Genomic DNA, 14205 nt, shown 5'->3' with positions numbered 1-14205 from the left:
ATTATTGCAGAGGTCAAAGATGCATATGAAAAAGAGGGATTATTTCAGTTTTCTGGCCTTTATATCCCCAGCGCCTAGTACACTTTAGGCACTTAATAAATGCTTGTCAATTGGTTACTTGATCTTGATCTGATATCCATTGAAGTAAGCAGACTATGAGAACAGTTTATGCAGCGACCACAATAATGTAAAAGAAAACATTGAAAAACACCAGAACTCTATGTAATAAGAAATCTTGATTACAAAGGACAGTTAGTAAGGCATGGCTCACTCTTCTCAGCAAAGTGGCAGACCAATACAACAGAATGAGTGGTGGATTTGGAATTAGTTGACCTGGGTTCAAAGCCACTTACTACCTACTTGGGAAAGTCGTCTTACCACTAGACCTGTTTCCTTTTCTGTTAAATGAGGCAATTAGACTAGATATCCTCTACTAGCTCTGAATCCATATTTTAAAAGGCATATTATTTAATATTGTCAGCTGTATCCAGGTCTGTACCTGACACAGAGTAGAAGCCTAATAAATGCTTATTGAGGGCAGCTAGGTGGCACAGTGGATAAAGCACTGGCCCTGGATTCAGGAGGACCTGAGTTCAAATCTGGCTTCAGACACTTGACACTTATTAGCTGTGTGACCCTGGGCAAGTCACTTAACCCCAATTGCCTCACCAAAAAACAAAAACAAACAAAAAAATAAATGCTTATTGACTGAGTGACTTGTACAAGGGAAGGTTCAAAGGTGGTGGTGGTAGAGGGAGAGAGGGTATCAGGAAGTGATAGTGATATAAAAAAGGGCATCAATAAAGCATTTATTTTTAAAAAAGGGGAAGCAGAAGGGAGAAGTGCATATAGCATCTCTGTGCTGAGAACATAAAACTCCCTTAGGGCTTGGTCTCTCTAATAAGGAAATGATCTTCCTCTTCACTGAAAGAAGAATGAAAGTGCTTCATTTATTTGCAGGATAAGTGAAGATCTATAGCAAATCTGATTAGAATTAGGAACGACCTAGTTAGTGTCATACCGAAAGCAGGAGAAAAGAAAGGAAAAGGGTTTTGGCCAAAAGGGCTAGGAGTCAAGTTGGGAAGAGGTTACTCCTGAATATCAGAAAACCTTTTCCTTCCCTAACTATTCAAAACCAGGAAATGATGACATCATTGCTCACACAGTGTGATGTTGTAATGTGTATTCACCCAACTTCCTGTTTCCATTGGGGAGCGGATGGGAAATTGTGGACTGAAGAATCTCAAGTTTCTTCTGGTGAGGAGGGTAGATGAGACCCACAGGGCTTTGGGGAACAGTTCTCTGTTCCTCATCCTAAATGAGACAACCTTGTCAGAGTTGTACTGTTATTTATCAAGATAAATAGTCCTCTTTCTTCCCATCCCACTCTCAACTTGATGTACTTAAACTTCTATTAGGAAATCTGAAAACATGCTGACTGTAGCCTCAAGTACACTACAGAATTTCCCAATTCTATGTTGATGGCTACTGTGGAGGCAAAGAAAGGCCAGTAAGACATTACGCAATCTAAATGGCTATGTATTAGGGCCCCCCTTCCCCGCCAAGAACTCAAGCACCATAATTTATCTAAGCATTTTTGTCTTTTTCCTGATATTTTCACTCTAAGTAGGGAAGCTAGAGAAAGATAACAAAGATAGAATCATATAAACATTAGAGGATTTGGTAGGTAAAGCGTGAATACTAGACAGGTAGTCTTTAAGAGGGTACAAGAGTGAGTCCTAACTTTCCTTCCCCCTCACCCTGTTCAAGAACAACCAGCAGATAGCTCCTGTAGCTTAACCCTTTAGAAGAGAAGTGAGGGGGAAGATAGGTGGCGCAGTGATTAAAGCGCCAGCCCTGGATTCAGGAGGACCTGAGTTCAAATCCAACCTCAGACACGTGACACTTACTAGCTGTGTGACCCTGGGCAAGTCACTTAACCCCCATTGCCCTGCAAAAACAAACCAAAAAAAAAACTATTAAAAAAAAAGAAGAAAAGAAGTGAGACTTATTTCCTCAATTCAACCCTCACCTGCATAAGTGGGGGGTGGGGGTGGCCATATTCATTAAGGCTCCCATTCCCTTGCTTATAATTAATAGCTACAGCTTCTGCCCAATACTATAGTACATGTGTTATTGGATTAAAGATATGGGTAAAATGTGCTCCTGCATAATGCACCAGCATCACCAGCAAGTATCATTTCCTATGAATATCATTTGTTATTTACAAATGGTCCTTCTCAAAGTTTTCCTGAAAATGTTTTAGAGATGAATAGCTGAAGGAGAAACAAAGGAGGACAGTACAGGACATAAAAAAATGTAAAACATATTTCTCCCAGGATTATAACAATTCTCTTTTATGTTACATTACACGTTAATAATGTAAGACAGTAACATAATGCAATATAAGGAAAATGGCCTTCCCTTCTTGCATCACTGCATAAACTAATACAGAGGATTAAACAAACAAAAAAATCTATATGCAGCTAATAGATATAAGGAAACTTTTATAAGTCAACAGTTAGCTGGAAACCTTCAAAAATATGCTATGTCTACAGAAAGTCAGGTGGGTTTCTTGGCAAATTGCCTCTGCTCTCATGTATATTTACAAAAATTATTTTTTTAAAGAACTAAAAACACACTTAGTCACCATTGAAAAGATTATAAATCAGTTAAAACTTCTCAGAAACATGTGACTAGCCACTCTAGTACATAAGAAAAAAAGTGGGAAAAGAAACCCTTTAATTATCACTGTTTTCTGAGAATTCTGAATGCTTGAATGTATGAACCAGTCAGCTTGGTAGTACCATTATCAGACATTTGTTTGTACAATTGGTGCTTTACTTAACTAGCATCAGTTCTCATAAATTCCCCACAAGGAAGGCAATTCAGTTCTATTTTCCCCATTTTTCAGGTGGGGAAATGACTAAAAAGAGACCTCAGAGGAGGTAGCTAAAACTAGAATTGTAAAAGTTCTTCATAAGGACATATAAAATAACTCTCAAAACCTGAATGAAATCATGGGTAATTGAGTCCTACAAGTTTGAAGGATAAGCACACTTAATACATTAGGATTCACTCAAAAGTATCCATTCTTTTTTCTCTCCCAAGGAACTCTAAGTCTGAATGTTCATTTCCCCAAGGCTATTACATGGGGAAACACTGGTAGGAAATCTGGCTCCCTAGAACATCACATTTTACAATACTTAACATAAAATTCAAGGATAGAAGACATCCATAACCCAGCATGCACTTAAATTTTTAGTAGATTTACCTGTGCTGAAAAGTCAATTAGCTTTGGAAGCAGCAGTTTCCCACCTTCATCACTCTTTAGGAAATCCAGCAAACTCCCTGTGTGTAGAACAAGAAGTTAGAGCTTTTTCTCCCTGACCTGGGGAAAATCCAGACTAAATTTAAATCACCATCACTTTTCTATAGTCAAAGGCTATGTCAGGTTTTTTTAGTCACAACACTTTCCTCTAAGTTAAAGTCTACCTATTCTTCATACCTTTCACAAATGTAAAAGTATATGTGAAAATAGGGATTGCTTCAAATAAGATGGTGTTTTTTTTTTGGTTGTTTGTTTTTTGTTTTTTGCAGGGCATTGAGGATTAAGTGACTTGCCCAGGGTCACACAGCTAGTAAGTGTAAAGTGTGTGAGGCCAGATTTGAACTCAGGTCCTCCTGAATCCAAGGCTGGTGCTCTATCTACTGCACCACCTAGCTGCCCTCAAATAGTATGTTAATGGGATAGTAGTAGTAGTAGGCCTCCACCAGTCGCTGACGACCATGGATCAGCACCTTGAAGAGGTGCTGTGCAGTCCTATACGGGACACAGCTCCTGAGTGACTTATAACTGGTAACTGCCACATCCTGTGTTGTATCTACCCCATGAGGAGTAGCTGGAGTGTCCTCTCCAGGGCGCTGGCCTGGGTGGATCAATATGGAACACAAGCTGTTGCCCATGCAGTAGGTTTTCCCTCTCTGCAACATTGGTGGATCCAAAGGAGAGGCAGAGCCAATACAGTTTGGCACCAGTGCCGCTGCAGGAGTTGCCAGAGGGATGTAATGTCCAACACCCAACTGTCTAAGGGACTCTGACTCCTGATTTTTCCTCAGGGTTAATTTTGGAAGCCTTTCCCATATATGGGTATAGCCGCAAGGCAGCAGAGGTTTAAAATCAGGGTTTCCTTCCCCTAGGTGGGTTGCCTGCCAAGTCCCACCTGCCAGAAGCCACTGGTTTTAAGGCACCAGTGACTCGCCTTAATGGGATATGTAAATAGATATATAAAGAGATATTCTCTCTGTCTCTGTCTCTCTGACTTTCTGGGTCTGTATCTTGGACTATCTCTGTGTGTCTGACCCTCTATCTCTGATTTTCTTTCTTTCCTTTTTTTTGGGTGGGGCAATGGGGGTTAAGTGACTTGCCCAGGGTCACACAGCTAGTAAATGTCAAGTGTCTGAGGCCGTATTTGAACTCAGGTCCTCCTGAATCCAGGGCCAGTGCTTTATCCACTGCACCACCTAGCTGCCCCGCTCTGATTTTCTATATTTTGGTATTTCTTTGTCTCTCAGTTAGTCTTGTCTAAAAGCAAAATGCTATTACATTTTCTGAATGTTCCAATAAAAATAATACAAAAATCATTGTGTTTCCTTCCCTTGCCCCTGCCACTTTCTATACTGATGTTATTGCTACTACAATGCTAATTATTACTAGGGAGGTGGCATGGTATAGTGAACAGTGTTGAGTCTAAAGCTAGACGAGTTGGGTTCTAATTCTGGCTTGGCTAAGTTCTACTGGGTGACGTAGGACAAGTCACTTGACTCCTTCAATTTCCTCATCTATAAAATGAAGGGGTTGGGTTAGATGGGCTCTATGATCCATTTCTAAATCAAGATTTCTGCAACTCTATAGTTTTGCCTGCCAGGTTTAGATTAAACAACCGAATTTCTACTAACATAGAAATTATCTGTCCTTAAAAATCATGGGAAACTTTCTCTTTACTGCTATGAGGCATTTACATTAAGGTTCAAGGTTAATACCAATCTGGTTTGGAGAGGAGCAGGATTCTGCATCCCAAGGGTAAGGCTCTTTTTTTTTTTTAAGCACAGACTTCTTAAAGTTAGACTGACTTTGGTTGACTAGTCTCTAGTACTGCTAACATGAATGATAAAATTTCTGATCAGTTCTGCAGAAACAAAATAGTCATTTCTCCATTATTCCCAGGACTTCTCAATTATCTTGATATATTTCTCTCTCTCTTTTTTTCTACAGCTGCGTTTTGGTCCATTTGACCATTTCTTAGTAATTTCATTCCTGGGTAGACACAGGAAGAAAAGCAGACTTGGGTGACTGCTTTATATTTTCCCAATTAAAAAAAATTCACAAAAATGTGACTTTGATGGATGATTTTTTTAAGATTGACATTTTAGAGTATTATAGTTGCTATTTCCTGCCATCAGAGACTATTTCTTAAGACACTCATTTTCTTCCAATAATGTAATATGGCAATAAGTCAGAGAACCCCACACATTCAAAAGAATGGGGAAAATATGAACCAACACAACAAAAAGATTCTTATAAGAAAATGAGCATAAGATATTTCAGTTTCTCCAAATATTTATGATTTCTTTATGTTCCAATACTTCATGTTTGAATGGATGGTCTTCATCTGTTCCCATAGCATTCATCACCAGGTGAGCAAAATGAGCTTCCCTCACCTACTTGGTTTGGAGAGGATCCATTGACATTAACACCGAGTCCACCGGGGGTTTATCCTCAAAACTGGTTCAGCTTATTAATTAACATCTGCAGTTTGTACATTGCTAAGTTAGCCTTTGAGACCTTGAGGTCTCCTCCATGTCATGAAGAGGGATCAATATGGGGCTTTGGTGGAATTGTTTAACTCTATTTAAAACATGATTCCTGGGATAAATAGTGGATGCTTACCTTTTGCCATGTATTCAGTTATGATGTAAATGGGCTCCTCTTTGGTAACCACAGCATAGAGCCTCACTAACTTGTCGTGCTGAAGTGTTTTCATGAGGTTGGCTTCTTCTAGAAATGCTTGCACAGACATGGTTCCTGGCTTCAGAGTTTTCACAGCCACTTTGGTAGTATTGTTATAGAAGCCTAAGGAGAACAAGGCATATGGGGAGGGGAGGGTGAGAGAGAAAGGTGCTGGTGACTATACTTAGTGCACAAATAACTATGGAACTGCATCATAAACCACATCTGGGTTAAAACATTTACCAACAATAACTTACACTTATAACATCTTATAATTTACAGAGCACTTTCCTGAACCTCCCAATAAATCCTAAGAAGTAAATGGTAGAAATATTATTACCCCCATTTTACAAATGAAGAAATAGAGACAAAGTTAAGTGATTTCCTCAAGGTCACACAGCTAAGTGACAGAACTAAAATTTAGATCAGTATCTTTATGACTACAACCACAGTGTCCTATTATACTACACTATACATGCCAATCTGGTAAGTACGACAGATACATGCAATATTGAAACTAGCTATATTCTATTTGGGATTTCTTTTTGCTATATTTTATATAAAGACTCTGAATAAAAAGCTGCTGACATTGAACAAATTAGCTGTATTTGGTTTTCTTTTCTAAGCCTGAAATTTGAAAAAAATGAGAGAATAACCTAAAGGAAATGATATTCATGTACAGCCTTATTATACAAATAATTCAATACTCTGGAAATTTAAAAAAAAATTAATTTTTTTTCAGGGCAATGAGGGTTAAAGTGACTTGCCCAGGGTCACACAGCTAGTTAAGTGTCAAGTGTCTAAGGCTGGATTTGAACTCAGGTCCTCCTGAATCCAAGGCCAGTGCTTTATCCACTGCCCCACCTAGCTGCCCCTCTGGAAATTTTTAATGATAGAGATGATTAGGGATTATATGCTATCTATTATAACTAGAAAGAGTAATTATAATTTCCACATTTTCCTTATTATTTCATTTGGCTTCTTTTTTATGTAACAACGTTCAACATTTACACAAACTTCAAACTGTGTATAATAGTTCCAAATGTTATATACTATATGATATTTCAAGGAGAGGCATTATTATAAGCTTTCTTAGCACAAGAACTATTTAACATCCCTCTCTCTGGAGTATTTTTTTTTTAGCTGATTTGTATTCCAGTATACAGTCACTGTGGTTAAGGCTGCCCTGGGCTTTTTCCCAAAGCATTCATTTTTCTCACATTCCTGGAATTTTATCCAAATACTTTTGGAATGTCTTGGTGGCTAGATACCAGTAACATAGCTCTTCTGCCATACTGAAAATAAACAGAGCATGCTCAGGCTCCCTGAACCTATGACCTCCTTTCCCATCAACATACAGTTCATGCTTTTTTCTGCTTGGCAGCCGATGATTATCTGCATAGAAGACTGCACATTCAAATTCCCTATGAAGACATTTCAGAAGTATTCAGGGAGGTAAATGTAGCTCAGATTTTTATTTTCCCTGGGAGCCTCAATAAAATCCATACTTTGGCAGACCCAGAACAATACTGATGGAGGTGAACTCTGACCACCCAGATGGGATACATAATCAATAGTATTTGATTCAGAAACAATACATGGGAAATAGAAGCCCAAATCTGCTTTCATACACTGCCTACAGCTTTCATAACCATTTGTTCTATTAATATCTCAGATGGAGGAGGAGGGGATTTAGAGCTGGAAGGAACCTTAGAAATAGCCACAAGGCTATATAACACCTGTCATATATTGCAAATTGGTTCAAACACATTTGATAGTGTCACTTGGTTAATTTATTTCTCAAAGAATTCCCAAAGAACAGTTCATAAATGCCAAGACAGCAGAAGTAAAAAAAAATACTTCTTTCTTTTTTTTAAATAAATTTTCTTTTGCAGGGAAATGAGGGTTAAGTGACTTGCCCAGGGTCATACAGCTAGTAAGTGCCAAGTGTCTGAGGCTACATTTGAACTCAGGTCTTCCTGAATCCAGGGCCAGTGCTTTATCCACTGCGCCACCTAGCTGCTCCAAAAATTACTTCTAAGAAGCAAGGTTATTGATCTGATTGAACTAATCCCTGAAAGGATAGGCAGTAAACCCTTCTATTCTATTCTGCATAGGTTCTCAGGTATCAACTCAACAATTATAAATGGCTAGCAGAATTTCCCCAGAAATAAAGAAAATAATAGAAAATATATCTTCCAACAGGTGTTAATATTTCTTAGTCCTTGCCTCTCTGTGGTGACTAATTTAATTCAACTCAACAAGTATTTATTAATAACAATAGCTAATATTTATAGAGTATATTGAGGTTTTAAAATCACTTTGTATACATTATCTCACTTGATCCTCAAAATATCACTGAGGTAAGTGCTATTATTCCCTTTTTAAAAAAGAAAAAACCTAGGTTGAGAGAGGTTAAACTATTTACTCAGTGTCACACAGCACCTACAATGTGTATAATACTACACTAGGCACTGGTAAAGATACAAAGATAAATAAGGCAAGATTTCTGACTTTATTTAGCTAATAGACTAGGAAAGTCATAGGACTTCTATATGTGGAAAAATTGTGTATTATACTGTATCTTCACAGTTACATGACTGACAAAGCTATAGAGAATGAATTATTGAATAATTTATTGTTTGCTGATTATATTTAAAAATTGACTCAGTAGAGCAAAAGTCTTTTTTTGTGTGTGTGCAGGGCAATGGGGGTTAAGTGACTTGCCCGGGGTCACACAGCTAGTAAGTGTCAACTGTCTGAGGCTGCATTTGAACTCAGGTACTCCTGAATCCAGGGCCGGTGCTTTATCTACTGCGCCACCTAGCTGCCCCCCAAAATAAAGTCTTAAAAGCTCTCTTCCAACAAGATGTCTCCTATGAATGTGGTAAGATTCTTTGATAGATACAATCATAGACATGAACTTGTTTGCAAGCCCTCTGAGTAAGAGGGACATAAAAGAAGACCTATGTTGGCCAACAGGAGGATTCCAGCAGAGTCCAATAGAAGAGAGATTCTCTATAGATGGTGAAGTCCTCAGAGATTCCATTTAGTAAGTGACATTATGCAAATATCATCAAGTCCCAGAATACAACAGAACCTCCTCAATGAGATCTGGGACATCCTGTTTAATTTTCCCCAGAGGAACTTAGTAGGCATCATCATAATTCTTTGTTGATTTAAACTGGACAAAGAATGCTATCCTGGAAATTTCCTATAGAATGTGAAGTTCCTACTCTATTTTGTTTATGTCTGGGTATCACCAATCAAGTATGGTAATAGGAACATAGTAGGTGCTTAATAATTGTTGACTGATGTAAACACAACCATCCCCACCCCATTCCATTCCCACCAAAAGAAAGGTAATTGGGGATGTGCTGCAGAAGGTATTCAAAGAATGTAAAACAGACTCAGCAAAGGCAAGAAAACTACAAAGCTTTTCTAATGATAGCAGACATCAAATTTGACTGAAGTATAAAGTATACAAAGAGAAGTAGGAGATAAAGATGACTAGTATGTTGACTAAGAATCTGAATTTTACTCACTAGGAAATAAATGTGTGAAGACCTCAGTTGAATTACAGTGAATTAAAATAAGACACCATTTAAAGATTTTGGAGAGAAGAATGAGCCTATGAGAAGTCTGACTGATTTGTGCATAAAGAAGAAAAGTCTGATAGCAATGTGAAGATTGTTTGAATGAGGAAGAGAATGAAGGTGAAAAAACCTGTTGGAATACCATTGCATTTGTTCAGGTAGGTTATAACTAAGACATGTATTAGGATGATAGCAGAGGGAACAGAGAGCATGGGGTGGATATGACTCAGCTTATGGAAATGGAAATTAACATGGCTTGATAACTGATTAGATATGAGAAAAAGAAGAAGAAGAGTAAAAGATAACACCAAGGTTTCAAATATAGGGGTCTGACTGAATAATAATACTAGTGACAGAAGCAAATTGAGGAGAGGGAGATAAGAAGTTCAGCTTTGGGTCTGTTTCTTTTGTAGTGTCAGCAAAATATCCACATACAGATGCCATGAAGACAGTTGAAGATGTGACTTTGGAGCCTGAGAGAGAAGTCAGAGATGGAGATATAGATTTTGTTATTGTTCAGCCATTTTTCAGTCATGTCTGACTCTTCGTGATCCCATCTGGGGTATAGATTTAGGAGTCATCTATGTAGAACTCATAGTTAAAGTCATGGCAGTAAATGAGATTGCTAAGAGAGAGAATGTAGAAAGAGAAATTGGGGTTGGGAAGAAGAAGAAGAAAAGCCAGTGAAAGAAACAGAGGAGTAACTAAAGATATGGAAGAAGAACCAGTGAATTGTTGGTATTTGAAATAAATTGAAGAGAATATCTACAAAAACTGTTCACCAACTTCAGAAAGTTTAAAGATGAGGACCCAAAAAAAAGCCTATTAGATTTTGAAATTAGGAAGAAAATGGTAACCTTTGAAGAGCAGTGTCCATTGGATGACTGGAGAACAGACATCTGCAAGGATTTGAGAAGAGAGCAGATACCTTTTTTAAAGGTGTCTGGCAACAGAGAGGAGGAGAGGGATGAGATTGTATCTTGCTAGTTCTAGGATTGGAATTAGGATGGCCCCAGCTTAAATGCAAACTCTGATACTTAAGATGTGTGACCACAGAGGAATAACTTGAATTCTCCTCACCCAAGTATCTACCTCACAGAGCTTTTTTTTTTTTTTTTTTTTGTGGGGCAATGGGGGTTAAGTGACTTGCCCAGGGTCACACAGCTAGTAAGTGTCAAGTGTCTGAGCCCAGATTTGAACTCAGGTATTCCTGAATCCAGGGCCGGTGCTTTATCCACTGCGCCACCTAGCCGCCCCTCCTCGCAGAGCTTATTAAGAGAGTTAAATGAGGTAGCTTAAATAAACCACTTTACAAACTTTAAGGTGCTAGAGAAATATAAGTTATGGTTAAAAGGCTTTTTTTTTAAAAAAAAGGATTAGGCATTCCCAATACTATTTGCAAGACATTTATTAATTGGCTATTATGTGTAAGACAATGTACTAGGTCACTGAAGAATGAAAAGAAAAGATCCCTGATATTTGGGGGAGGATTGTTTTTAATCAAAAACCATTTATTATTAAACACCTACTATGTGCCAGTCATTCTCCTAGGCTCTAAGAATCTAGTAATGGAGATAAGAAATAGACACAAAGAAACAAAATAAAAATAGAATATGAAAAGTAATTAAGAGAAGCCAAAAAACCCCCCAAACAAACAAAAAACAAAACACAAAACAATGCTAGGGGAATTCAAGGTGTGTGTGTGGGGGGATTCACTTCTGATGTGGGTGGGATGAGGGTGTGGAGGACATGGAGGAAACAATATTTCTATTAAACCATGAACAATTTCAATGAACAGAAATAAATATCAAGAATTCAACAAAAAATTTAAGTACCTTTCATATACAAAAGTGTGTTAAGTGCTGGGGATAATGCACAATTATAAAAAGGACACAGGCTCTACCCTCAAAAGAATTTACAACTGGCATGATTGTATGATATGGGCACATAAGCACAGAAGTGGGCAAGATAGAGTACGTTCAAAGAATGGCATATAGTCTGATTTGGGAGGTGTATAGAGTATATATGGGAAAACTGAACTAGAAAGTTAAGATGAAGTCAGTCAATGGAAGACATTGTTTGCCAGACTTTGGACTTTATATGTTATTCCACAGGCAATGGGTAGCTAGTGCAGGTTTTTGATCAGTAAAATGATCAGCACCATGCATGAAGAATTTACATCTGGCAGCAATGCATAGGATATATTTAAAAGGGGAAGAATTCAGAGGTGATAATTACAACAAATTATACAGATGTCGTGCTTCAAAGTTTGCAAAGTATTTTTTCTCACAACAAAGGTAGTGCAAATGTCATTAACATCATTTTACAGATGAGGAAACTGAGACTCAGAGAAGTTAAATGACTTGCTCATAGTCACAGTTTAATATTTGAAGTATGATTCTTTTTTTTGTTTGTGGGGCAATGAGGGTCAAGTGACTTGTCCAGGGTCACATAGCTAGTAAGGGTCAAGTGTCTGAGGCCAGAGTTGAACTCCGGTCCTCCTGAATCCAGGGCCAGTGCTCTATCCACTGTGCCACCTAGCTTCCCCCTTGAGGTATGATTCTAATCTAAGTGTCTTGGTCCCAAGTCCAACACTGGAGACCCTGGCAATAGCCCAGAGTTTTTCCTAATAACCTCTCCTCCTCTGGCTTCAAGTAACATTTCATGTTCCTTTCTCTTCCTTTCTCTCTAAGTACTTCTATCTCCCAATCCATTTTTTTGGGGGGGGTGAGGCAATTGGGGTTAAGTGACTTGCCCAAGGTCACACAGCTAGTAAGTATCAAGTGTCTGAGGCCGGATTTGAACTCAGGTCCTCCTGAATCCAGGGCCAGTGGTCAATCCACTGTGCCACCTAGCTGCCCCCCAATCCATTTTTAAAACATTGAAATAAAGATATAATGAATTGAAATAAAGATGTAATAAAGACTGAAATAAGACCTAGATGTTCAGTTTTTCCACTAACTAGCTGCAACATAATGTCTATGTTCTTTTTGGGCAAATACTCCATTCTGGATGCCTATTTTGCAGTGAGGGAGAAGACAGGGAATGTGGAAGAAACAGGGAGAATTGAAAAGAAGAAGGGCTAAATGGCAAGAGCACTGATAGGCACATATGTAAGTAGAGTAGATTTTAAGAACCTATAAGTTCCTCCCCTAACCTGATACTGTATCCCAAATTCCCATTATTAGAATTAGGTAGAGTGAAAGAATCATAGAAACAATAATGTTTTGAAGGATCCTTAAAGATTATCTGGTTCAGGGGTTCTTAACCTAGGGTCCAGGGACTCTTTTTAAAAAAAATGTTGATAACTATATTTCAGTATAACTGGTTTTCTTGGTAATCCTATGTACTTTCTTTCATGAATTTAAAAATATTCACATCAATGACAAAGGGGTCCAGTTTAGGAACCCTTGATCTAGTCCAAATCCCTAATTTTACAGATAGGAGACCTAAGACTAGGAGAACAGGACTATAGTATTCTAACTGTTAAAATACACACATGTTAGAGGGAAAGCAAAAGCCTTCATTATTTAATAGCTTAGCTAATAGGGATCTTGGAAAAGGTTTGTGACACAAGAGTTCAAGATACATGAGACAGAGGGAAAGAGTCCTAGACAAAAGTCCTGGAGCAAATGAGATTGATTTTTAAAAAAGGCATATGTAGAAAAGGATTTGCCTCACTGAAGAATAAGGATATCTCTTTCTCTGAGAAGGAAGGGAAAGAGGAATAAGATTGCTATAAGGAGATAAATTCCATTCATCAATTATATTTTTATTTATTGGACTATATGACCTCTAGTTTCCCTTACAGTTCTAAATCTATGATCCTATTAATTTCAAACACAGTAATTCAGTTAACAAATTTAACATGTATTATTAAGGGTTTACTATGGATGTGCTGTAGGGATGATGGGACATTAGGTATTATTCAGGAGAGGGGCTCCAGTATCTGGTGATGAATGAGATAATATGACAGAATCATAAGCAAGTGCCGGGGAGAGACTATTGCATTACTTTCCTACATGGAGAGATGGATTTGAGTATTCATTTTCTTTAAGTGAAGTCCACCACTCTTGACTAGCAATGCTTAACTCATCTTTATCCTGAAATTGAAAGGAAGGTGCCCAGACAATCTTTACCTACTTTGCAATCTACCTTAAGCTTTAATGCTATCAATTAAGCATTACATAGATGTTAATGTTTTCATTTTAAAACCCTTCAAATGGGCTTGACTGAACCAGAAAAAACCCCCAACATGGACAGTAACAGCAATGTGAATGAAAAGATCAGTAAAGGCAGCTGAACTCTAAATAATGAAAAACTTCCAGTGGTCCAAGAGAACAGATGATGAGACACACCTCTCTCCTATCAGAAAAGTAGGGGAATCCTAAGGTAGAAATTCATGGACTGTCAAAAGCAGTCAGTCACTGAGCTGCCTATTTTAGCTGAATTGTTTTTCTTGTTAAAATGGATGAATTAATCCCAGGATGTGAGCAGAATATTCAGAAATGACTGTAATTGTAAAACAGGTCTTAATAAAGCTTATTTAAAAAAAAAACAGGCTTGGAAAAATGTTTAAATCTACTATAGGAGGAAGAA

General features: G+C 37.9%; 1 protein-coding gene across 5 annotated transcripts in view; it reads right to left on the bottom strand.

Annotated features, from left to right (window-relative positions):
* LYN (LYN proto-oncogene, Src family tyrosine kinase) overlaps nt 1–14205 on the bottom strand; it is a 146486-nt gene that overhangs the window by 31765 nt on the left and 100516 nt on the right. For all 5 annotated transcript variants that reach the window (XM_043977929.1, XM_043977933.1, XM_043977931.1 and 2 more), the window contains exons 9-10: nt 5951–6133; nt 3275–3351 (exon numbers count right to left, since the gene is read on the bottom strand). In XM_043977929.1, coding sequence (XP_043833864.1) covers nt 3275–3351; nt 5951–6133 — 260 coding nt within the window. The remainder of the gene's footprint in view (nt 1–3274; nt 3352–5950; nt 6134–14205) is intronic.

This window comes from Dromiciops gliroides, chromosome 1 (genome assembly GCF_019393635.1).
Source record: "Dromiciops gliroides isolate mDroGli1 chromosome 1, mDroGli1.pri, whole genome shotgun sequence".
NCBI classification, from domain to species: domain Eukaryota; kingdom Metazoa; phylum Chordata; class Mammalia; order Microbiotheria; family Microbiotheriidae; genus Dromiciops; species Dromiciops gliroides.
This window is presented reverse-complemented; position numbering and strand designations above follow the sequence as displayed.